The 25588-nt window shown below is 47.1% G+C and overlaps 3 protein-coding genes across 3 annotated transcripts in view; all 3 read right to left on the bottom strand.

The window, feature by feature from the left end:
- Window positions 1-25588, bottom strand: part of LOC138295259 (zinc finger protein 345-like) — a 73295-nt gene that overhangs the window by 27821 nt on the left and 19886 nt on the right. The window lies entirely within an intron of this gene.
- The window catches only part of LOC138295258 (zinc finger protein 850-like), a 37586-nt gene continuing 19905 nt past the window's right edge, over window positions 7908-25588 (bottom strand). The window contains exon 2 of the mRNA XM_069233450.1: window positions 7908-12934. Within this exon, the coding sequence (XP_069089551.1) occupies window positions 10398-12515 (2118 nt within the window). The 5' untranslated portion in view covers window positions 12516-12934 and the 3' untranslated portion in view covers window positions 7908-10397. The remainder of the gene's footprint in view (window positions 12935-25588) is intronic.
- LOC138296926 (zinc finger protein 420-like) lies at window positions 8562-10110 on the bottom strand. Its single transcript, XM_069236448.1, has 3 exons — window positions 10100-10110; window positions 9089-9999; window positions 8562-9010 (listed from the first exon to the last, which is right to left on the bottom strand). The coding sequence occupies exons 1-3, from the start codon at window positions 10108-10110 to the stop codon at window positions 8562-8564; spliced, it is 1371 nt and encodes a 456-aa protein (XP_069092549.1).

Below are 25588 nucleotides of genomic sequence, written 5' to 3'. Positions count from 1 at the left end.
TTATCAATTGCCTCTTCTGTCCATTCATGGCCTGAGGATTCATCTTTGTAGTCTTCCCAGTGTGGCTCTACGGTCACCAGATGGGTCCATTCAGTTCCGTAATATTATGTTTTTTATCATTGTTACTAGGTAGGAGCCCAGTTGGACACCAGGTCGGACAGGAGTGTGGTACAGTGCTGTTTGTCTTGACAGTTTACTATAGTTGGATCTGGAACAGGAAACAGGAAAAGGGCTTTGTCAAGCTGCACAGTGACCATGAGTCAGCTTTGGAAACAGGAGAAATCACTGGATGTGTTATCCCATCACCACACCCAGCAGTGACATCGTGGACTACTTCAATCTAAGTACGTGGGCATAGAGTTGATAACATTGATACAATGTCTCTCTCGCAATGGGCCTGATTCACAAAGGTAAACTTGCACTTTTGGTCCAAGTTTAGACCAAAAGTCTAAGTTTACAACTTTTAGGTATTCACAAAGGTAAGTTACGAGTAGTATCTTTACATCCACACTCAGGACTGTATCTCCCCACTTGGGGCTGAAATCCACCCTGAGTGCAGAGATTCTACTCCAGGTGAGGAGAGTACAATCCGGCCAGGGAATGGCATCTCTATCGCCCGACATCTTGTTTGGGGTCAAGGGAAACAAGTTTTTATGTTTATTTTGTCCTTGGGACAAGTAGGCCCAACCCTCTGCAGCACAAACCCTTTGGCTACCTGTTTACAGAGAGTGGAATGCTCTGCAGTTGAGGTAATATGTTTCCAAAAAATAATGCTGTTCGAACTTGTATTTATGGTTCATTATTTGAAAGCCTTCATTATTAGGGTGAGTGCTGTAAATAAATGTTTTAAGGTCACACTTCACTACTGACGTTGGTTCCAGTACAAAAAAAAAAAAACGTGTATACACATGTTTGAAAAGTTTAGGCTATGATGCTAAGTATAATGCTCCCAGAATGCTCTCTGATTAGATGCAAATGAAGTGTCATTTAGTAAAATGTGTTGATGCATGCTAGTATTTCCCAAAAATATTTCTAATGGAAAATCAGTGTAACCATTTTCAACACGAATATGGGAAGCATGAAAATAAGCAAACACTGACAAAGCCAACTGGTCTGACATATTTTTACAAGTCTTTTAGTTTCATCAATGCGTGTCTTGTTTTGACATGGCTTTTTTAACACTTTATTGTTGTGGGAGCTACCAGGCCCTCAACATTGTAACAAACACTGGCAAACCCCCCCCCCCCCAAAGTTTTTGAACTCTAAAAGCACACATTGCCACCAGTGGCATAACAAAGGCCCCCCAGCCGCCCTCCAGGGGGCCCCTTCAGCACAGCACCTGCCCTGAGTGAGTCTGGAGAGGGGGCTCCTCCATGTTCTTTGCAAAGGGGCACCCTCCAGTTTCGTTATGTCACTGATTGCCACTGTAGTTCCTGACACTGAACAAAACTACTTCGTGTGCCAATATGCTCCTTGTGGAAGAGCAGAATGCGATCACTCACAGTAAAGCCAGCCGAAAGAGAGAGAAATAGAAGTTTAATAAAAACAAAATGTCTTTGTTAACACCAGACCTAATTAGGGACCAAGACCCACATGTAGGTAGCTTTTTGCATGTCGCAAACAGCGACTTTTGCTGTTTGCGACGTGCAAAAAGCACATTGCGATGCACAAACCCAGTTTTGCGATTCAGTAACCTGGTTACCGAATCGCAAAACGGGTTTGCCACTCGCAATTAGGAAGGGTTGTTCCCTTCCTAATTGCGACTCGCAGTGCAATGTAGGATTGTTTTGTGACCGCAGGCGCAAACCAATCGCAGTTTGCACCCATTTCAAATGGGTGCTAACACTTTCGCAAAAGGGAAGGGGTCCTCATGGGACCCCTTCTCCACTGTGAATGTCACTGTAAACATTTTTTCAGAGCAAGCAGTGGTCCTCCGGACCACTGCCTTCTCTGAAAAAATGAAACGAAAACGTTTCATTTTTCGTTTTTGTAATGCATCTCGTTTTCCTTTAAGGAAGCAGTCACAGACATGGTGGTCTGCTGTCTCCAGCAGGCTGCTATTCGCAAGGGGGTCGCAAATTGCGACCCACCTCATGATTATTCACTGGGTGAGCATTTGCGAATCCCTTGCGAATCACAGATGGTGTCAGGGACACCATCCTACATTCGGATTTGCGACTCGCAATTTGCGGGTCGCAAATCTGAACCTACCTACATGTGGCCCCAAATTCTTAAAGAAAGTCACAAAAGTGCACCCATGGTATATGTCGTACCCGTATAAAATATTTGTGAACTGTATTTTAGCATGGGTTAATACGCATGTGTAGATTTGCTCATGTGAAAATCTATTGAGCATTTGCAAGTTCATTTTCCCTCCGGCCACTTTCTTCGCAACCCTGGAAGAAGTTCTAATTCTGCCATTGTCAGGAGTAAATGTCCAACCTTTCTTATTATGGGAAAATATTAGAGAGAAGCTGGGGAAAATCTTTAAGACATGCAGGTTAGTAGGTTTGCAGACTCAAAGGCACTCCAGCCCTGGAACTATTGCTTACTGCTTCCTCCAGCCCCAGTATGCAGATCTGCAGAAAGGTGGCAAAATAAGGAAACTGCAAGTATTCATACCCTACTATGGTAGTAGCCCTGGCATAATCAGAGAGGCTATTATCAGAGCTCTTACATAATGAGATTGCTGCCATAATTTGTCGCCACACTACATGGCACCAAAGGGACAAGTAGATCTTTTTACAGGACAAGTAGATTTGAGAAGCAACCTGTCCCCTGGACAAGTAGATATTTTAATAAATTCCACACCCCTGGTGGAGATTCTGTCCTGAGTGCAGACGTAAGATACTACTAGTAACTTACCTTTGTGAATAACGAAAAGTCGTAAACTTAGACTTTTGGTCTAAACTTGAACCAAAAGTGCAAATTTACCTTTGTGAATCGGACCCAGTGAGTTTATGGTTTAGAGGTGGTATTGCGCTTATGTATGTAACCAACACAATTTTTTCCTACGTACAGTGCTCTGTTTCGTTTGGGTCATGTTCGCACTTTATGAAACCCTCTAAATAAAAATGAAGAAATCATTATAGAAAAGATCGCAATTGAATTAATTTCTGCCACATTCATATCACTGCAAGACACCAAAGGGGGTACTAGACCATTTACTCACATTAGAAGAAACTAAAGGGGTACACAACCAGGTACTCATATTTTATGTGGCTAAGGGGCGGGTACACATTGATGATATTTCTAGTCCATCTCCATGGCGTCTTTACATAAATTTGCTGTTTGAATCATCTCATTAACCCCCTCCAATTTTTCCCCAATGGTGGCCACAGAGTTTATCATTTTTGGAGCAAGGCTCGTGGAGTGATAAAACCTTTGCTTTGTCTTTCCCTATTCAGGAAAACAGATTTATTTATTTGTTTGGTTTCTACTGTGCGGGCATAGCCTGAATGGACATTAGAGAGCGTTAAAAACGTAAGAAACTATTTACATTGTATGGTATAAAAAAGGTTACAGTGTTCAAACAACTAAGATTGCAGTCAGTACTTTCAGCAGATATTCATTATATTACAGATCAGCATGTTAAGAAAATATACTGTACAGAAGCAAAAAGAGTACAATTGTTGCCTGCATGTGATATGGGAGATTGTAATCACTGCTCTAAGTAGAGAACTCGTATTCACAGGTTGTCCAGCAAACTGTCCTGCAAAGTCTGTAAAAATGGTGGCAGCTCCTGTCCCACATGAAACCATAAACCTGATGCACACATATTTCGGGGGCTACAATCCTCTAAGGCCAGTGACATCTGACTTCCAACCAACCCCAAAACTCCACTTGTCCTCCCCCAGAAAGTGTTGTTAATAAAAGAAATAAAATGTCAACGATAAACAGCAAGAACATAAGATACTAGATAACACTCAATGTACCCAAAACTGTGGATATGAGCCCTAGAGGGCCTTGCAGAACAAATCCCACATAAATTAGTAAATAGGTAGAGCCAGATCATTAGGAAGCCAAAATAGTCCTTGTACCACAGTAGACTGGGAACAGGGAAAGAAATCAGGCTGTTGCTTTGTGTAACATCTACATTCTGTCGAAGTGTCATGCTCTCTGGAGTTTGCACATTGTCACCTCTGTGGGAAAGGGACCTTTCTGTTCCTTTGTTTCACATGTTGTTCAGATATTTCATTCCCCCTATATCCGTGTGCAGGTGTGGTTTTTTTGACGTAGCAACTAATGACTGTTTCAAATGAAAGACTTTCCAATCAGTACTTCTTAAACCCTGGTAGTCTTTTCATGCCTCAGAGTTTCTGGTAGGAAATGCTCTTTCACATTTATAATATTGAAATGGCTTCTCCTTGGTGTATAATTTCAGATCAATAGTAAGCTATTTCTTTGTAAAGAATGACTTGTCACACTGAAGACAGATACAGTTTCTCCCTGGAATGCACGTAGACACATTAGGTTCCCCCTGTGGAAAAATGCTTTGCAAGAAAAGGTTGTATCTGCCAATATGGACTATCTGATCAGCACCTGCTCACATTGATTGCATCAGTTACTTCCCATCGTGGACTTTTAGATGTTGCATTAATAGTCCCTTTGTAATGATTGCTTTGTCACATCAGTATATTCCTATGGGGTCGCTCCTGTGTGGGGGACACATATCCCACTAGTAATGACTTTCCATGTTTGTATTAACTTGGCAAAGGATGCCTTGCCACATTGAGTGTAGTGATATGCATTCTCCATCATCATGACTTTCTCCTCTATCTTGACTTACTGTTGTATCAGCAGGGCCCTGCAGATAAATGAATTGTCACATTCAGTACATTTATATGGTTCTTCCCCAGGGTGGAGTTTCCGATAGTACATTGGTTGTGCCCTTCTTATAAATGCCTTGTCACTTTCTGTACATTCATATGGTTACTTCAGTAAGTACACTTTGCCAATCTACAGGAACTCACCCCAGGTTCTGCCATGCCACCTTGGACTTCATCGCCCACTCGCCACAGCCTCTGAACACTACATATTCTTAGCAGATCTCAACTTCCACATGGACAACCTTAAAGACGACAGCACTGACAACCTTATAGAAGGCATGAGCAACATTGGCCTCCACAAACTCGTTACTGACCCAACACACATCACAAGGCACACGTTTGACCCCATCTTCACCTCCAGTGAAAGAATCAATTAACGCCATGTCACAGCACTCACCTGGACCGACCACTCCATCGTCCACTTCATCATCACAGGGCACAACGCCACGGAAACCAAAGCCAAACCCTACGCCACATAGGGAACCAGCTCAAACCGCAGCAAGGAGCTCTTTTCCATCATTATGGAATTCAGCAACCAGGTGGCCACTGAGAATATCATCAATCCCTCCCAGGATCTGTACGACACACTCACTGACTACTTTCACAACAAGATCGTAGTCATCTACAGGGGCTTCGAACCTCAGCTCTCTGCCAATGACAGCCTCAACAGCCTCACACACTCTGACACTAACCCTGATCTCAGACTCACTACCTGGAACCTCCTCTCCATGAAAGATACCACCCCATCATGAACTCCATGCACTCTGCGGCACCCACCGAACAATGCCCCCACCTTATCTTCAACCTCAGGCGCAAGACGATCAGCTAGATCACAAACTTCCTGACCAAATCCATCGCCATGGCCTCCTTCGTGGAACAGTGGAAACACAAAGAAGTGAAACCCTTCCTGAAAAACCCTTTGGCAGACCCAGAACAACTGAGGAACTACCGACCGATATCTGCTCCCGTTCCCAGCCAAAGTCCTCAAGACGACGGTCAACAGTCAGTTGACTAGACACCTGGAGCACAACAACCTCCTGAACTCCTCCCAGACCAGCTTTCAAACCAATCACAGCACTGATACCGTCCTGATAGCAGCCGATGACAACATCAGAGCCCTCTTGAGCCTTGGTGAGACTGCAGCCCTCATCCTCCTCGACCTCTCGGACACCTTCGACACGGTCTCCCACCAGATCCTGATCAACAGACCCCACCACATCAGAATCAAAGGAGATGCCCTCAAATGGATCACCTCCTACCTTACCAGAAGAATTCAGAAAATCTGATTCCCTCCCTACTCCTTGAAGCCCAAGAACATCATCTGTGGCATCCCACAAAGATCCTCCCTCAGCTCCACCCTCTTCAACACTTGCATGACCCCTCCCCCCCAGCCAACATCTTCAAATCACCCGGGCTGAAGATCATCTCCTATGCCGACATCACCCACCTCATTCATTCTTTGTCAGAGCCCTTACCACCTCCAGAGGCAACTTCCATAGGTGCATGGCCAATGTCGCCGATTGGCTGAAGCGCAACTGCCTCAAACTGAACACAGACAAGACGGTAGTCTTCATCTTTGGTAACTACGTCTCTCCTTGAAGCGACACATGGTGCCTGGCAGAAATTGGACCCTCCCTCACCCCTATCAACCACACCTGTAACATCAGCATTGTCCTGGACAACAAGCTCTCCATTAAGAAGCAAATCAACACAATCTCCACCGCCTGCTTCCTCATACTGCACATGCTCCACAAGCTCATCAGATGGCTCCCCACCAGCACCAGACAATTAATCACCCAGGCCCTTGTGATCAGCGGGTTTGACTACTAGAACACTCTGTACGTAGGATTCATCGCTCACCTCCAGCGACAACTGCAGACAAAACAGAACTCAGCAACAAGGCTAGTCCTCGACCTCTCGAAGCAGACCTACATCACGCCCCACCTCAGGAAACTCCACTGTCTCCCACTCCAGAAGAGATGCAAGTTCAAGATACTACCCACGGTTACAAGGCACTCCACAAGGAAGGACTGGACTATATCAACAAATGCTTATTCTTTCACCAGACACCTGCATTCCGCCTCCCTCTTCCTCACTTACACTCCTAGAGTCAGACACAGTAAGCACAGTGGCTTCTTCTTCTCCCACCTGGTCACAAAGATCTGTAACAAACTTCCCCTGCACCTGGGATCCACCTCATCATGGCATCTGTTCAGGAAAGGACTCAAAACTTGGTTGTTCAATTCATTGGTCCCTACATACACCAGCTCGTCCCCCAGTGCATTTAGACCCTTGCGGGTGACTTGCCATGCTTCATCAATACTTATTGATTGGTTCTGTACATTCATATAGATTTTCCCTAATGTGGACTTTCTGGTGTTGTTTTAACTCTCCCTTGCTAATAAATGCCTCGCCACGGTCAGTGCAGTCTTCAGGGTGGACTTTTGATGTTGCATTAACTTTATTTCTTATGATTGCATTGTCACATTCAGAACATTTATATAGTTTCCCTTCCATGAGAACATTATGATGTCATATTAAATTTTGTTTTGTATAAAATCCCTAGTCGCATTCTGTACATTAAAATGGTTTCTCCCTCATGTGGATTTTTTTATGCTAAATTAGCTTATTCTACCTGCAGAAGACTTTATAACATTCTGTGCGTACTTAGGATTTCTCTCCATGTGAATTGTCTGATGTTGCTTTGGCCCTCCATTCGTTATAAATGTTTTGTGAGATTCAATACATTGATATGGTCTCTCCCCTGTGTGGACTTTCTGATGTTGTTTTAGGTTCCCATTTATTCTAAATGCCTTATCACATTCAGAACAGTTAAATGGTCTCTGTATAGTGTGGACTTTCTGATGTTGCTTTAGCATTCCATTTGTTATAAATCCCTTGTCATATTCTGTACATTGAAATAGGCCCTCATTACGACCTTAGCGGACGGCTTCGGACCACCGGGCGGGCGCCAATGTGGCCGCACTCCTGTCGCGGCCATTAGGGGATCCCCGCTGGGCCGGCGGGTGGAAACCTAGCTTCCGCCCGCCGGCCCAGCGGGGATCTCGGCCACAACACAGGAGCCGGCTCCAAATGGAGCCAGCGGTGTTGCGGCTGTGCGACGGGAGCAGTTGCACCCATCACGCTTTTCACTGTCTGCATAGCAGACAGTGAAAAGCTGCATGGGGCCCTGTCAGGGGGCCCTGCGACTCCCCGTACCGCCAGCATTTTCCTGGCGGTTCAAACCACCAGGAAAAGGCTGGCGGTAGAGGACTCGTAATCCCCTGGGCAGCGCTGCCCTGGAGGATTAAAACCGCCGGGCCACTGTGGCGGGAAACGGCCGACCCCGGCGGTGCGACCGCGGCGCCAGCCTGTTGGCGGTGCTTCCTCCGAAACAGCCCTAGCGGTCTTGGACCGCCAGGGTTATAATGAGGGCCATAGTCTCTTCCCAGTGTGAATTTTCTGATGTTGCTTTAAACCTCCATTTGTAATAAATGCTTTGTCACATTCTGTAAATTGATATGGTTTCTCCCCATTGTGGATTTCCTGATGTTGTTTTAGATTTCCATTAGTTAAAAATGCTTTCTCACATTCTGTACATTGATTTAGTCCCTCCCCAGTGTGGATTTTCCGATGTTGCTTTAGCTCTCCATTTGTTCTAAATGCCTTGTCACATTCAGAGCATTCACAGGGTTTCTCCCCAGTGAGGATTTCCTGATGTCGCTTTAGCTTTCAATTTGTAATGAATCCCTTGTCACATTCTGTACATTGATATGGATTCTCCGGAGTGTGGATTTTCTGATGTTTCTTTAGCTCCCAATTTGTAATAAATGCTTTGCCACATTCTGTACATTGATATGGTTTCTCCCCAGTGTGGATTTTCTGATGTAGCTTTAGCTTTCCATTAAAAATAAATGCTTTGTCACATTCTGTACATTGATATGGTTTCTCCCTAGTGTGGATTTTCCGGTGTTGCTTTAGCTTCCAATTTCTAATAAATGCTTTGTCACATTCTGTACATTGATATGGTTTCTCCCCAGTGTGGATTTTCTGATGTTGTTTTAGCTTCCAATTTGTAATGAATCCCTTGTCACATTCTGTACATTGATATGATTTCTCCCCAGTGTGGATTTTCTGATGTTGCTTAAGCTCTTCATTTGTTATAAATCCCTTGTCACATTCTGTACATTGATATGGTTTCTACCCAGTGTGGATTTTCTGATGTTTCTTTAGCTGCCAATTTGTAATAAATGCTTTGCCACATTCTGTACAATGATATGGTTTCTCCCCAGTGTGGATTTTCTGATGTAGCTTTAGCCTTCCATTACAAATAAATGCTTTGTCACATTCTGTACATTGATATGGTTTCTCCCCAGTGTGGATTTTCTGATGTTGCTTTAGCTCTCTATTTGTTATAAATGCTTTGTCACATTCTGTACATTGATATGGTTTCTCCCCAGTGTGGATTTTCTGATGTAGCTTTAGCTTTCCATTACAAATAAATGCTTTGTCACATTCAGAGCATTCATAGGGTTTCTCCCCAGTGCGGATTTTCTGATGTAGCTTTAGCCTTCCATTACAAATAAATGCTTTGTCACATTCTGTACATTGATATGGTTTCTCCCCAGTGTGGATTTTCTGATGTCGCTTTAGCTCTCCATTTGTTTTAAATGCCTTGTCACAATCAGAACATTCATAGGGTTTCTCCCCAGTGTGGACTTTCTCATGGTGCTTCAGCTTTGCATTTATTATAAATGCTTCGTCACATTCGGTACATTGATATAGTGCCTCCCCAGTGTGGATTTTCTGATGTTGCTTTAGATGTCCATTTGTTATAAATCCCTTGTCACATTCTGTACATTGATATGGTTTCTCCCCAGTGTGGATTTTCTGATGTCGTGTTAGATGTGACTTTCTAATAAATGCCTTGTCACATTCAGTGCAGCTGAATGGTCTCTCTCCAGTGTGGACTATTTGATGTCGCTTTATCTCTCCATTTGTGATAAATGCTTTGCCACATTCTGTACATTGATATGGTTTCTCCCCAGTGTGGATTGCCGGATGTTGCTTCGGCCCTCCATTTGTTATAAATGCTTTGTCACACTCAGTGCATTCATAGGGTTTCTCCCCAGTGTGGATTTTCCGATGTTGCTTTAGCTCTCCATTTGTTCTAAATGCCTTGTCACATTCAGAGCATTCACAGGGTTTCTCCCCAGTGAGGATTTCCTGATGTCGCTTTAGCTTTCAATTTGTAATGAATCCCTTGTCACATTCTGTACATTGATATGGATTCTCCCGAGTGTGGATTTTCTGATGTTTATTTAGCTCCCAATTTGTAATAAATGCTTTGCCACATTCTGTACATTGATATGGTTTCTCCCCAGTGTGGATTTTCTGATGTAGCTTTAGCTTTCCATTAAAAATAAATGCTTTGTCACATTCTGTACATTGGTATGGTTTCTCCCTAGTGTGGATTTTCCGGTGTTGCTTTAGCTTCCAATTTCTAATAAATGCTTTGTCACATTCTGTACATTGATATGGTAGCTTCCCAGTGTGGATTTTCTGATGTCACTTTAGATTTTCATTAGTTAAAAATGCTTTCTCACATTCTGTACATTGATATGGTTTCTCCCCAGTGTGGATTTTCTGATGTTGTTTTAGCTTCCAATTTATAATGAATCCCTTGTCACATTCTGTACATTGATATGATTTCTCCCCAGTGTGGATTTTCTGATGTTGCTTAAGCTCTTCATTTGTTATAAATCCCTTGTCACATTCTGTACATTGATATGGTTTCTCCCCAGTGTGGATTTTCTGATGTTTCTTTAGCTGCCAATTTGTAATAAATGCTTTGCCACATTCTGTACATTGATATGGTTTCTCCCCAGTGTGGATTTTCTGATGTAGCTTTAGCCTTCCATTACAAATAAATGCTTTGTCACATTCTGTACATTGATATGGTTTCTCCCCAGTGTGGATTTTCTGATGTTGCTTTAGCTCTCTATTTGTTATAAATGCTTTGTCACATTCTGTACATTGATATGGTTTCTCCCCAGTGTGGATTTTCTGATGTAGCTTTAGCTTTCCATTAAAAATAAATGCTTTGTCACATTCAGAGCATTCATAGGGTTTCTCCCCAGTGTGGATTTTCTGATGTAGCTTTAGCCTTCCATTACAAATAAATGCTTTGTCACATTCTGTACATTGATATGGTTTCTCCCCAGTGTGGATTTTCTGATGTTGCTTTAGCTCTCTATTTGTTATAAATGCTTTGTTGCATTCTGTACATTGATATGGTTTCTCCCCAGTGTGGATTTTCTGATGTAGCTTTAGCCTTCCATTAAAAATAAATGCTTTGTCACATTCAGAGCATTCATAGGGTTTCTCCCCAGTGTGGATTTTCTGATGTCGCTTTAGCTCTCTATTTCTTATAAATGCTTTGTCACATTCTGTACATTGATATGGTTTCTCCCCAGTGTGGACTTTCTGATGTTTCTTTAGCTCCCAATTTGTGATAAATGCTTTGCCACATTCTGTACATTGATATGGTTTCTCCCCAGTGTGGATTTTCTGATGTTGCTTAAGCGCTTCATTTGTTATAAATCCCTTGTCACATTCTGTACATTGATATGGTTTCTCCCCAGTGTGGATTTTCTGATGTTTCTTTAGCTGCCAATTTGTAATAAATGCTTTGCCACATTCTGTACATTGATATGGTTTCTCCCCAGTGTGGATTTTCTGATGTAGCTTTAGCCTTCCATTAAAAATAAATGCTTTGTCACATTCTGAGCATTCATAGGGTTTCTCCCCAGTGTGGATTTTCTGATGCTGCTTTAGCTCTCCATTTGTTTTAAATGCCTTGTCACATTCAGAACATTCATAGGGTTTCTCCCCAGTGTGGACTTTCTCATGTTGCTTCAGCTTTGCATTTATTATAAATGCGTTGTCACATTCGGTACATTGATATAGTGCCTCCCCAGTGTGGATTTTCTGATGTTGCTTTAGATGTCCATTTGTTATAAATCCCTTGTCACATTCTGTACATTGATATGGTTTCTCCCCAGTGTGGATTTTCTGATGTCGTGTTAGATGTGACTTTCTAATAAATGCCTTGTCACATTCAGTGAAGCTGAATGGTCTCTCTCCAGTGTGGACTATTTGATGTTGCTTTATCTCTCCATTTGTGATAAATGCTTTGCCACATTCTGTACATTGATATGGTTTCTCCCCAGTGTGGATTGCCGGATGTTGCTTCGGCCCTCCATTTGTTATAAATGCTTTGTCACACTCAGTGCATTCATAGGGTTTCTCCCCAGTGTGGATTTTCTGGTGTTGCGATACTTGTCGATTGGTAGTAAACGCCTTGTCGCATTCTGTGCATTTGTACGGGTTCTCACCGGCGTGGATTTGTTGATGAAGCTTTAGCGTCTGCTTCAATCCGAACACTTTATTACATTCTGTACATTTATATGGCTTCTCCCCTGTGTGGATCTTGTGATGCCGCATTAGATTATTCTTCCATCTGAACACTTTATTACATTCTGTACATTTATACGGGTTCTCCCCAGTGTGGATTTGTTGATGCCGCATTGGATTATTCTTCCATCCGAACACTTTATTACATTCTGTACATGTATGTGGTTTCTCCTCTACGTGGACACTCTGATGCTTCATTAGGTCGTTCATTACAAAGAACACCTTTCCACACTCAGTCCATCGATATGGTGTTTCTCCAGTATGAAGTTTCTGATGACGCACTTGCTCTTTCTCTGCCTAATAAATGTGTTGCCACATTCTAGATATTCATACAGTTTCCCTCCTGTGTGTTCTTTCCGATACCAGGTTAGCTCTTCCTTAGTGATGAGCACCTTATCAGACTTACTTCAGTATGTCAGTGTGTCAGGTCTTCAGTGTAAATCGTCTGATGTCTAAGAGCCAAGTACAGACCTCATTGGGCAGTTTGGGTTTTCTGCTCTAGAAGACGACTTTGGCGAGGCATTAGCCTTGAAGGGAAGAGATTTTGAGGTGTTCTGTTTGTACATCACTTCCTACATAAGTAAAGCTTAATGTCTTTACATTTTCATTTCTTACTGTATTTATTTCACCTGTTACAATAGGAAAAAGAAACACTGAATAAGCTTAAATGCAGAATCCACCACAAAAATCTATTTGCATTTAATGAGATATTTAATTGTCCATTTAGACAAGTACGCTGAAGAAATTCTAGATTACACTTTCAATGTAAAGATGCAGTAGGCAGAGTAAAGGCATACGATTCTTCCGTGATCCCCTTCTAGCGAGGAGTGTGGCCTCAAGGAGTAACCAAGATACCAGAGAAGGTTCAACGTTCAGTGAGTAAGACCCTCTCCACACCACACTACAATGTAAAATACATAGCGACAAGATGTCTCCCTTCTTATCAATGGAATGCTTCCTATTATCACACGGCCTAACACATAATACAAGATGGAGCCTTTTCAGTGAATGGACCATGCAACAGAGAGCAATAATGGCAGGAAACATAAGCAACTGCTGCAAGGGAGCCGTTTATACTATCAGAGAGCCTGGGATAGAACCCGGGCAGGTAATCTGAGCATCTTCTACATAGTGTAACTCCAGAGATCTGAGGCTCAGAGCAGAGCTACACAAGGAAAAGGAGGTTTACAACCATTTTAAGCACACATTGGGAAAGTAAATAACATCAGAAAAAAGAAAAACAAAAGGTGCATTGATGTGGATACTGTTGCATCCTTCAGTAGGCATGCAGATGCTTCTCCACAAATGTGCAAACCTGCAGAATGACACATGCACCACTTTCCGTTTTTCATCTGATGTTAGGCAAGCCCTTTTATTTTGTAAAAATTACATGTACAACATACTTAAAGTGGCTTTCAGCTCTCCATCCATTGGTCTGCTGTTGAGCCATTTACATTTTGCTTCCGCCCACTACAGAATACAGCATGGGGCAGTGGACCTGCCTACTTCAGCCACTGACTAACTTCACTTTGAGTGACTGCATTTTACTCTTTCACAAGGAGGTAGTTCCCTTCAGTGCCAGTGTTTTGGTTTCTACTTAATAATTACGTTAGCGCTGCCTTTGTGTTTAGAGGTTCGTGTGATAGCAGGACGCTTTCTACCAGCTCTTCACAGCACAGGGCACATTCCACATTTATGAGTTCCCGACTCCTGACTAAAGGAGGCTGAAGCACCAAAAATAGTAACAAGCATTTGCAATGCAATAAGTCTCGCACTTGCTCGAGTTAGCGCTATTAGCGTTGTAAACTCCTAACCGGACTTTTCTTGCCACACAAATTGGAGAAAAAAAATTAAATAAAAAGCGATGGCGCGATGTAAAATGCAGCGCGATTGTGCTGCGTGGAAAATAGAGAAAGTAGTGCAGAAACATGCCTTATATTAATGAAAGCAAGCGATTTTTAAAAGGCAAGCCCATGAACCAATGAAAGTGACAGGCGTGGTTACAAGCCCAAAGAGTCATTACAACAGGGACAGAACGCTCGTGCGCGCAACCCTAAAAAGTCAAACACATAGGGTACAGAAATGAAGTCTTGCAACAAGATACTAACAAGCAATCCCGAACCAGCAGTGTACGTGCACAAGATGCCAGGGTACAAGGGCAGATCCAGGCCAACTTCTACGGAATGGAAACCCCAGTTCTGCATGAAGGATGCGACCATTAAGTGATACGGATAACTTCTGATGCAATATGGAAAGGGCACAGACTAAACAAGTCGATAGTATGCCCGTCACGCATCTAAGCTATGTTTAGCTATAAGGAGTGATTGGCTGAGGCGGGGCGGCCGGTCATGTGATCAGCAAGCGCGTGACTCCGCACCTTCATCTGCCTGTGGGGGGCGGGAGAGGGAATCGCAACATGGAGAGGGAGGGAGAGAGACTACGCAACCCAGTGGCAAGAAGCAGCACCAAGCAACACTAAGGCCCTCTTTACAACATCGGCGGTAAAAGGCACTTACCGCCGTGCAGAAGACCGCCAATACACCGCCGCGGCCGCAGAAATCCGCCACATCTATTATGACCCACATCTCGGAATCTGCCGAAATTTAGACACCCACACAAGTCCGCCACACCAAAGGTCAGTGATAAACTGGCGAAAACAAATCCTCCACCATCACGCCAACAGAAATACGCCCATGCTATCACGACCCACAAATCCACGCGGCGGTCTTTCAACTGCGGTATTCCATTGGCGGTACACACCACCACGCTCAAAATACACACACATCTACAAAACACAGCCACATTGGACAATTCCAAATACACACACCTGATGCACATACAAACACCACTCCCACACAATCAATACTATATAAAACAAACACACACCCACATCACCCACAAACCCCTACAACCAAATATTTTGACGAAGGCCAGAGATACTGCACAGCATAGACAACCCCACCACACAGAGGCACACAACACCATCACCCACACAACTTCCACGCACAAAATACCACACACCACTACACATCACCACACTCATCACCACATACAGTACCCCACACATCACCTACACCACCCCATGGCACGGCAAAGACACCCCAGGTTCTCGAAGGAGGAGCTCAGGGTTATGTTGGAGGAAATCATCCGGGTAGAGCCACATCTATTCGGAGCAGAGGTGCAGCACACCTCCATAGCTAGGAAGATAGAGCTATGGCGAAGAATAGTCAACAGGGTCAACGCAGTGGGACAGCACCCAAGAAATCGGGACGACATCAGGAAGAGGTGGAATGACCTAAGGGGGAAGGTGCGTTCCATGGTCTCCAGGCACAACATCGCGGTACAGCGGACTGGCGGCGGACCCCCGCCTCCTCCCCCACAATTAACAACATGGGAGGAGCAGGTCCTGACCATCATCCATCCTGAGGGCCTCGGAGGAGTTGGTGGAGGAATGGACTCTGGTAAGTCAAATCTTAACTATCATATCCCCCACCCTACCTGCATGCTATCACAGAACCCCACCCACACCCCTCCCCTATCACTCCAACTCCTCACATATGTACTACTAACACAAACCACCCATCCCAACACCAAGCCCTGCATGACACAACAAAGCATGGACACCCCTCACTAAAGCATGCCGACTGCACATACCCATAACACCCCCCCAACCATCATCACACAAGTCCCCACATAGGAATGCTACCACTTGGGTACACACTCACCCACCCATTGCACACCATGGCACACACAGATGCAACAATCATGCTTTTATACCCCTCCAGGACCACTACCCAACGTCACCACACAGGAGGGTCCAGACATCTCCACCCCACCCCCAGAAGAGGCCCACCGTAATGACAGCAGCTCTGGCCAACTGGATCCAGATGACCAGCCCGGACCATCGTGGGCCTCGGGACAGTCGATTCCCCACACCCAGTCACAGGCCATCACAGACCTTCCACCCTCTGGTAACACCAGCACAGCACCCACCCAGCGGGCCCATACCTCCGTACCCAGAACACGTCAATCAGCTGTGTGTCCACCACTACAGGGAACCCAGGATAACCCACCACCCCAACAACAACAGGGACCTGGGGGCAGTGGTAGGGGGCACACGGTCCAGAGGCACTGGCACACAGGGGAACTGGGAGGGCTGCAGTGAGACAGGGGCGGACAGGCCAAGGGAACCCACTCTCCACAAGGCTCTCTCCTCCATCATGGGAGCATATCACCACTCCCAGGAGACGATGGCAACGATCCTGGCCAAGTTTCAGGAGACCCAGCGCCTGCAGGAGGAACAGTATTTGGACTTCAGGGAAGAACTCAGAACCATCAGCTCTGCCCTGGGCACCATCGTAGGGGTGCTGAAGGAAGTAGTCACCACCTTGAGGGACACTGCGGCACTACAGAGGACCCCTGACACTAGCATGGACGATCAACTGCCCACCACCTCCGCCGGCGCTAGTGGACAGGAGGCCCCGCCACAGGACCACCACACCAGCACCCCACCCCCTGCAGACGGAGAACCACCCCGCAAGCGGTCCCTGAGATCCAGGAACAGGACAGAGCACGATGGCAAGAGGGGCGTGGCCGGGCCACGAAACAAGAAGGCCGCTTAGAGTGAGTGCTCCGAGCCGCGGCGATCCTGGGGGGGGGGCGACGGGGGCGCGAAGACAGCCGGACAACTCATTGTGTCTGGAGCTCTCCTCATCCGCAACAGCGGCGACGCGGATTTATGCCCGGGGACCCCGCAGGAGCGGGACGGAAGGCAGGAAACTCGCGGCTCACCTAAGCCTGACAAGGCCTGGCAAGAGGGGCAGAGTCGGGTCTTCGGGAGACCGGGGACGGCGCGCCTGCACCGCAAAGGAGGCTGTTAAGTGGGCCGCTGGGACTGCGGGAGCTGTGATGACCCGCGCCCGCCTGCCTACAACGCCGGAAGCATCCGCGGACCTTCGGCTCCCCGCGGGGAGACGTAGCAAAGAGGTGCGGTCCCTCCGACGGCTGGGAGAGGAACTCAGCCAGAGAGGCAGGACCGAGCCTCTTAAAAACAGAACGGAGCAGCAAATACGGCAGGAGACCATTACCGGTGGCAGAGGTACGACTTCCCCCCCCCCCCTCTTTTCTACCGTCAAGGGACAGCAAAACCCCTCCACTGGGACACCATACCAAACCCTCCTTCCCCTCCCCCCTACAAGACAGCTAATATTAAGGAAAACAGAGGAGGAGGGGGGAGAGTGGAACGACAGGAGAGGGAGAGGTGGGAGAACTGAGGGGAGCGGAGCGGACACGTGGAGATGGAGAGGTGTGGAGGGTGAGCACCCAGAGGAGATGCGGAGGTGAGGGGTGAACAGATGAGCCAGAGGGAGCCAAGAAAGCAGAGATACAGGAGAAAAGAGAGAAGAGGAGAAGGGACGAGAAAACCCACTATACCCAGAGAGGGACAACTATCATATACCCTCCTCCCCACAAGAACGGGCCAGAGAATACGGGAAGGACACCCAAAAACAAGAGAGCCAAAAGTCAAGGTAGAACGACAATAAGAGAAAGACAAGGCAATAGCCGCGAAACGATATACTGAATAGAAGGTTATGCCTCTCCCCCCCTTCAGGCCATCCTGGCTCCAGTGTACGAAACCAACGCCCTAACCGCCACCCACACTCACCAGGGGGAAACTGGCGAGGACAGCCAAAGAACCACACATACCCCTGTCCAGATTAGTCAGACTAGACAGCCGGCAAAAGACCCAGAGGAAATTAAACTAGCCCCCCCCCCCTACTACTCACCACAATCAACACCAACTACTGAAGAATCAATCTCGGCAGATGCAGGACATAGCTTCTCAACACTAAGGGCCACAGTAGGCTCTACATCGACCCCATGGCAACTGACCTCTTCTCGTGTGCACCCTTTTCCACCCCATTGACATTGACAGGCCTTCGCAATTCGCAATAAGCGCTAGGGGGATACGCTAAAGAGAACGAGGGAAAAAGGAAAATGGAGAACAATAAATAAGCGGACGCAGAGACAGGAGGGGGCAAAGACAGAAGCCAAGAAGTCGAACATCAACAATCAAGGACCCCAAAAAAAACGGGAAGAGACAGAATAAATACGAGAACTGGCTGGCACAGAACATCTATATCCCTTTTTTTTTTTTTTTGTCAGTATTATGATGTAATAATACACAGCAAGAAGTTCGCAATGGGGTGAGATACGCATTGCCCTCGCGCAATCCGGGGCTCAGCAGCACCCATTACCTATCCTACGATAAATAGCGAGACGCCTAGTATAATGGCTCTTAATATGATAATGTGATAGGACACTAGGATATGTTATGTTGATCAACTTAATATGTCACAGAAATGTTGTAAAGCGTGACGAAGTAGTGATGTAGTTGAAAAGAAATATTCAGGATGTATTATATTATATTATATTATATATTGGTACCTTTATGTACCCCTGCCTGTACGGGAATTGTATTGCCCTGTCTGCACTCCTCCCCCTCCTTCGCCCTGATCTCCCTTCACCAACCGACCTCTGTCCTTTTATCTACCATGTCTTTACTTTACTTTTGACCCTATCTTATGAGCCCACAAAATACCCTACGATACCACACAACATCAAGTATTAGGCATAACACCCTAAGTACCACCCTCCATTAACACTCAACACCTTCCCCCTCCTTTCTTTCTTTCTTTCTTTCCCCCCCTACTGACTCTCCTGGACGATCAGCAACACTCCACAACAGTATCGCCCAGGCATGATAGCTACCAACCACTCATTACTTCTACCAATATACACTTTAGCCATTTAAATATTATTCTTGCCATTGACCGTCGACGAATAGACCCCCTTCTCGAAACATAAACATAAACACAACCGTGTACTCCCCACCCCTCCTTACCACCGACATATCGACAACTGGCTGTCTGTTATCTCTCCCCTCACCCCCGACAGAGATCGCTCCAACGGCACGTGAGCTCTGAGAGAAATCGGACCCGCCGTTTACAGACCTAACTAAACAAAGGAGGTTGGGCTCCTAGCCTCCCTCATCCCTTTCCTCCTCCACTCCCCCCCCAATTGCACGCTTTCTTGCTATACTCTCAATCTCAATCTCAGCACACACATCCATCCCCTCCCCCTACACTCTCCCCTTTTCTTTTTCCTTGTCTTCTTTTCCCACCATATCCCCCCCATCTGGCTCTTGTCCTACCTATATTGCTTTTTTCTCCCCCCACCCCCTCCTTCCTTTTATCTCCCTTTACCAGAGGACACCCTTGGCCTCCACCAGCTGCTACCCCCCGTACAAAACACAGTATCATAACCAAGCACAGCTCCCACTCTAACAACTAAGTCAATATTCCCCATCCTCCCTCCCCTCCCACCAGTGCTAATCCCGGAACAAGGGTGATTATTCACACCTATCCAAGATGTCGAAGAACTACCCTCAAGTGTCACGTCCATTACAGATACTCTCTTGGAATGTACATGGCATGACGAGCTATGTTAAGCGGAAAAAGATACGGTCCAATCTCCAATCCAAAAAAACAGATATTGCTCTGATCCAAGAGACTCACGTGGACACTCTGGAATCCAGTAAACTTAAACGGGATTGGGTAGGGAGGGTTGCCTTCAGCTGCTGCCCAGTGAATCAGGAATCTGGAAGCAGCGGGCCCCGCAAATGCGGAGTGGCGATACTAGTGCGAAAATCCCTTCCGGTCACTATCATTAAAACCTGGTATGATACGGAAGGAAGGTATATATTTGCTAAACTAAAACTAGGGGACACCTTCTTATGCGTGGGCTCCATCTACGCACAAACCGGCCCAAAACGCCCATTCCTTCTACAGCTAAATTGCCTCCTGGCAGAAATCGGAACTACTCGATACATAATCGGGGAGACTGGAATCTTGCTCAAGATGCCATAATGGATAGGACTGGCCCCATTGATGTATGTAGCAATCACGACAGAGCGCTCCTGACGGACCTGCCTACCGACGCCGGTCTAGTGGATTGCTGGAGAATACAACACCCGAAAGATAAGGAATATACTTTCCTATCCACCGTCCATGGCACCCAATCGTGCCTGGACTATTTTTTAGTATCACACACTGTAATTCCTCATATGCAAGACACCTGCATCCTAGACAGTGGCCTCTAAGACCACTCCCCAATACTAATCCTGATCCAGGTGGGACTATCCCTCTCCGGTCGAAAACCATGGCGCCTAGCTGTACACAGATACCGCTCTCCCCAAGGAAAGGAACAATTAAAAGCTCACGTATCTACATACATGGCCGAGAATACAGGCACAGTGTCCTCCAAAAGGATCCTATGGGCGGCGGCAAAAGCGACCCTGAGAGGGAACATGATGCGAGATGCAGCATTGGCCAATAAAGACAGAATAGCCCGCCAAACCACCTTAGAGACCACAATCCAGGACCTCACTAAACAATATAGCGCCCAACCGTCCCCTAGGCTACGACGCCCCCTAGAACAGGCCCGCATGGCACACAACTAACTCTATACATCTCAGGCGGAATACGCACTGCAAAAACTGCGAGGCCGCCATTACGAACAAGGAGAAAAAGCAGGACGTCTCCTAGAGGCACAGCTCCGACAAAGAGAGGCAGCCTCCGCCATTGCGGCCATAACATCTTCCTCAGGAGCAGTGCTAACTCGTCCACAAGATATTGTAAATGAGTTTGCCAAGTACTACCAACATCTGTACACTCCTGAAACAACGACCGATCAGACACAAATGGAGACATTCCTTACCGCGGCCAACCTACCTCGTTTGACAGAGGCAGGTAGGGCTCTCTTAGACGGCGATATAAGCAAAGAAGAGATAACTCAAGTTATAACAAACCTCCCCTACCATAAATCTCCAGGAGAAGACGGATTCCCTGCGGACGAAGAATGGCCAGACATACTGGAAGCCCTCGACAGGGGAGTACGCGAAGCACGCCTGAAATTTTGCCTATTCAAAATCCTTCAGGAGTGGTACTGGACCCCCGCTAAACTTCTTAGGGTAGGGTTGATACCGCACACGAACTGCTGGAGATGCACAGAGTCCTATTGTGACCAACTTCATATCCTATGCCATTGTCCAACGATACAGTCACTATGGGATGCGGTACGCCTTGCACTATCGGACTTCATACAGATACCAAAACCGACCCCGCCAGCACTTATTCTTCTACAGGACACTCGCCCGTATCCCTCTCTATCACGGGCACACAAACGATTACTCCATACGGCACTTGCCACGGCCAAAATATGCATACTCCGGCATTGGAGATCCAGTATTGCCCCCACACCGACAGAATGGATGACGGCCATGTATCAAGCGGCCACCCATGAGCGAGTGATTTATAACCTACAGGACCAAGCAGAGCTATTTGCGGAAGTCTGGCGCCGATTCCTGACGAGACCATGAAGCAGCTGGTGGATGGCCAATGACCAATGGCTAGGGAACATCAACTATCAACTACCCTCTGAGAATCTTAGAATCTTGGAAACATATTTAATCTCCCATTGTCCCCTCTCCCTCTCTTTAGCTATTCTTTCTTCTCCCCCTTTTTCCCTCTTTTTTCTCTCTTTATTAACCCCTAGACCCCTCATTTTGACATATGCTTGGGACTTTGGACTAACCAATCTGATACCGCACATCGCTCTCTAACACAAACAATGACTGAGAAACTAACACATATAACAAGTAGCCATTCTTTAATTGACCTCACCATACCTCACATACACACTACCTACCCCTAGGTAGTAACTTATTACAGACGGGGAAATACAGAACGATTTACTCCTCAGTCCAGCCAGGCTAGCTTCAGGACACAAGGATTCCCTACCTATCCACCAGTCTCTTCATCTTACAACCCGCCCCAACCTCTCTTCTTTTTTCTTCCCCTATCCCTTACTTCACATGACAATCTCATCTCTCCCTTATCCCAAGATCAACCCCTCCACACTACCCTACCCTCGTTCCTTTCTCCCTTACCCTCCCCCACCTGTTTTCTCTCTTACTTCTAAAAAATAAGGGTACAAATCTCAACTATGCAATTAGGAATTCTTGCTTGCCTGACTGTACGAGCACATATGTCCATTATGGAAATAATTGTGGTAAAAAACAAAAACAATGTTTTGAAAGCTGAAAGTCTATATACTGTATGTACCGCCTTATATTCTTAATAAAACTTTTAAACTTAAAAAAAAAAAAAAAAGAGCACGATGGCAAGACCCCCGCCAAGAAATGAGACCACCCTGATTGTCATCCTACTATCCCACTTTGTAACCCTGTCCATATTGGAACTGCCCCAGCTCCACTTCCTATGCCCATATGGGCAGTGCACCTGTGAGGCTAATAGACTGGACTCTGCCATGGACATTCCTCCACCATCACCCCTCACCATTTTACCACCCCCCTCCAATATTTAGCACTTCAATAAACACCCCTGAAGCACAAAACAATCTGGAGTCAGTCTGTGATGTTGAAAATGTGTATTAGCAATGACAGTGACAAAATCCATTCTCAAATGTAATGTCAACATATCTATGTCACACATCTCAAGTCCATCGGGAATCTAAGCAGATGACACACGTTGGTAACCACACCTGTGAAACCGTAATGGAAATGTACAACTCAGTTACCATATGCAGGTTGAAATTGACAGGCAGGATAGAGGTAGAAGTGGGAAAGTACTTATAGTAGGCAGGAAGGTGTTCTCACCTGTGTGTCATTTACCTGTGAGATGTACTGGTCTGCCAAACAGACCATCTATACATTCATCGAATGATAACTCTTCTGGTTCCTGTACACCTGTTCACTCCTGGGGGGGGGGGAGGGGGGGGGGACCAGAGCTACATGGGTCCCATCAACGGCACCTATGATGTTAGGGATATGTCCAAGGGCATAGAAGTCACCTTTCACTGTAGCCAAATCCTCCACCTGAGGGAAAACGATGTAGCTTTGCATGTGTTTCAGCAGGGCAGACAACACTCTGGACAACACGTTGGAAAACATAGGCTGGGACATCCCTGATGCTATGGCCACTGTTGTTTGAAATGACCCACTTGCAAGAAAATGGAGTACTGACAGCACCTGCACTTGAGGGGGGATTCCTGTGGGATGGCGGATTGATGACATCAGGTTAGGCTCCAACTGGGTACACAGTTCCTGGATTGTGGCACCGTCAAACCTGTAGGTGATGATTACATGTCCCTACCAGCACCGCCCTCCCAGCAGCCCCTCAGCCTTCGCCCCGTGCCCGCTCACCCAGGAGGGTGGGCATCACCTTCGCCCCAGGCACCTCAACCCCTGCCCCTGTCACCTCTGCTGCCCTCAGTGAGGAGGCCATTGACCTCCTTAGGTCACTCACTGTTGGGCAGTCTACCATTTTGAATGCCATCCAGGGTGTAGAAAGGGAATTGCAACACACAAATGCATTCCTAGAGGGCATTCATTCTGGTCAGGCTGCCCTTCATCGAACCGTCCAGACCCTGGCCTCAGCACTGAAGGCAGCCATTGTCCCGGAGTCTAGCCTCCCCCTCCAACTTCCTCCACCCAGACCCAATCCCCTGTACCTCTGCCTATCCCAACCACACCATCAGACCAGCCTGCACACTCCTCAACACACAAGGGAAGCTCAGGCAAACATAAGCAACACACATCCCACAGGCACTCACGCAAGCAACACACACATGCAGACACACCAACATCCACTGCCTCCACTGTGTCCCCCTCCTCTTCGTCTCCCTCCTCCCTCCCAGTGTCGTCTACACTCTCACCTGCATGCACTACCACTACAGCCACTACGTCCCGCACCAGCACACCCACCACCACACCCCGCTCACCTGCACTCACAACCCCCACTACCATTTACACGTCTCCTGTGTCCTCTCCCAGTGTGTCTGTGACACCCCCTCCCAAAGTACACAAACGCAGGCACACACCCACCCAACAGCCATCCACCTCACGACAGCCTCCAGCCCATGCACCTGCACCCAAATCCACAAAAGTAACACCTCCCACAACCACCTCCTCTTCCTCCACTCCCAGACCCCCTTCATCTACCCGTCCCAGTGTTCCTAAGAAACTTTTCCAGAGCAAGCTTGACATCTTTCCCACCCCCCCCCTCCAATTCATAGGTCCCGTACTAGCACCTCAGCCAAAAAATCGCCGGTACAAGTGGTGCCTGTTAGAGGTATGTGGAGTGCACCGGGCACCAGGGCAGCCAGTGTGACACGGGGCCACAGCACAGCCAGTCCCCCCCCCCCTGTGAAGCACCAGAAGTTGGACAGTGCCCGGCGGGAGCGGTGGAAGGCTCCAGCCGGCAAAGCCGCTCACAAGGGTCCCGGGGGGAGTGTCCACTCAGCTGTGACTCCTCCCAAGGTGGGGAAGGGGCAGAAGAAATCGCCAAAGTCTGGGAAGAGCAGGACGGCGGAGAAGACCGCCATCATCACTGCTGCCCAGGAGGCCACCGCCAGCCCCATCATCACTGGGCAGGAGGCCACCGCCAGGGTCAGTGCCCAGGAGGGCAGCACCATCGTCACTGGCCAGGAGGCCACCGCCAGAGTCAGTGCCCAGGAGGGCAGGCCCATCGTCACTGGCCAGGAGGCCACCGCCAGAGTCAGTGCCCAGGAGGGCAGCACTTTCGTCACTGGCCAGGAGGCCACCGCCAGAGTCAGTTCCCAGGAGGGCAGCACCATCGTCACTGGCCAGGAGGCCACCGCCAGAGTCAGTGCCCAGGAGGGCCCCGGCAGCCACAGCCCCGCTGGGCAATGAAGGACCGCCACCCCTAGCCCAGCTGGGCAATGAAGGACTGCCATGGCAAGCACCGCTGAACAGGGCAAGCACCGCTGAACAGGGCAAAGACCGCCAACTCAAGCACCGCTGAACACGGAGAGCACCACTGAACAGAGCAAAGACCGCCATGGCAAGCACAGCTGAACAGGGCAAGCACCGCTGAACAGGGCAAAGACCGCCAACTCAAGCACCGCTAGCCCATGTGCGGCAGGAGAAGTGACGGAACTGGGACCGTCACGGGGAGAGTGATGCACTCTGGGCACCAGTCCCCCTCCAGAACCAGTGGAGAACAGCATCCACTACCTCTGTCCTGGCAGGATGAAGCACTCTGGGCACCAGTCCCCCTCCAGAACCAGTGGAGACCAGCATCCACTACCTCAATCCTTCACAGGATGAAGCACTCTGGGCACCAGTCCCCCTCCAGAACCAGTGGAGAACAGCATCCACTACCTCTGTCCTGGCAGGATGA

Source organism: Pleurodeles waltl, chromosome 5, assembly GCF_031143425.1.
Source record: "Pleurodeles waltl isolate 20211129_DDA chromosome 5, aPleWal1.hap1.20221129, whole genome shotgun sequence".
NCBI classification, from domain to species: domain Eukaryota; kingdom Metazoa; phylum Chordata; class Amphibia; order Caudata; family Salamandridae; genus Pleurodeles; species Pleurodeles waltl.
This window is presented reverse-complemented; position numbering and strand designations above follow the sequence as displayed.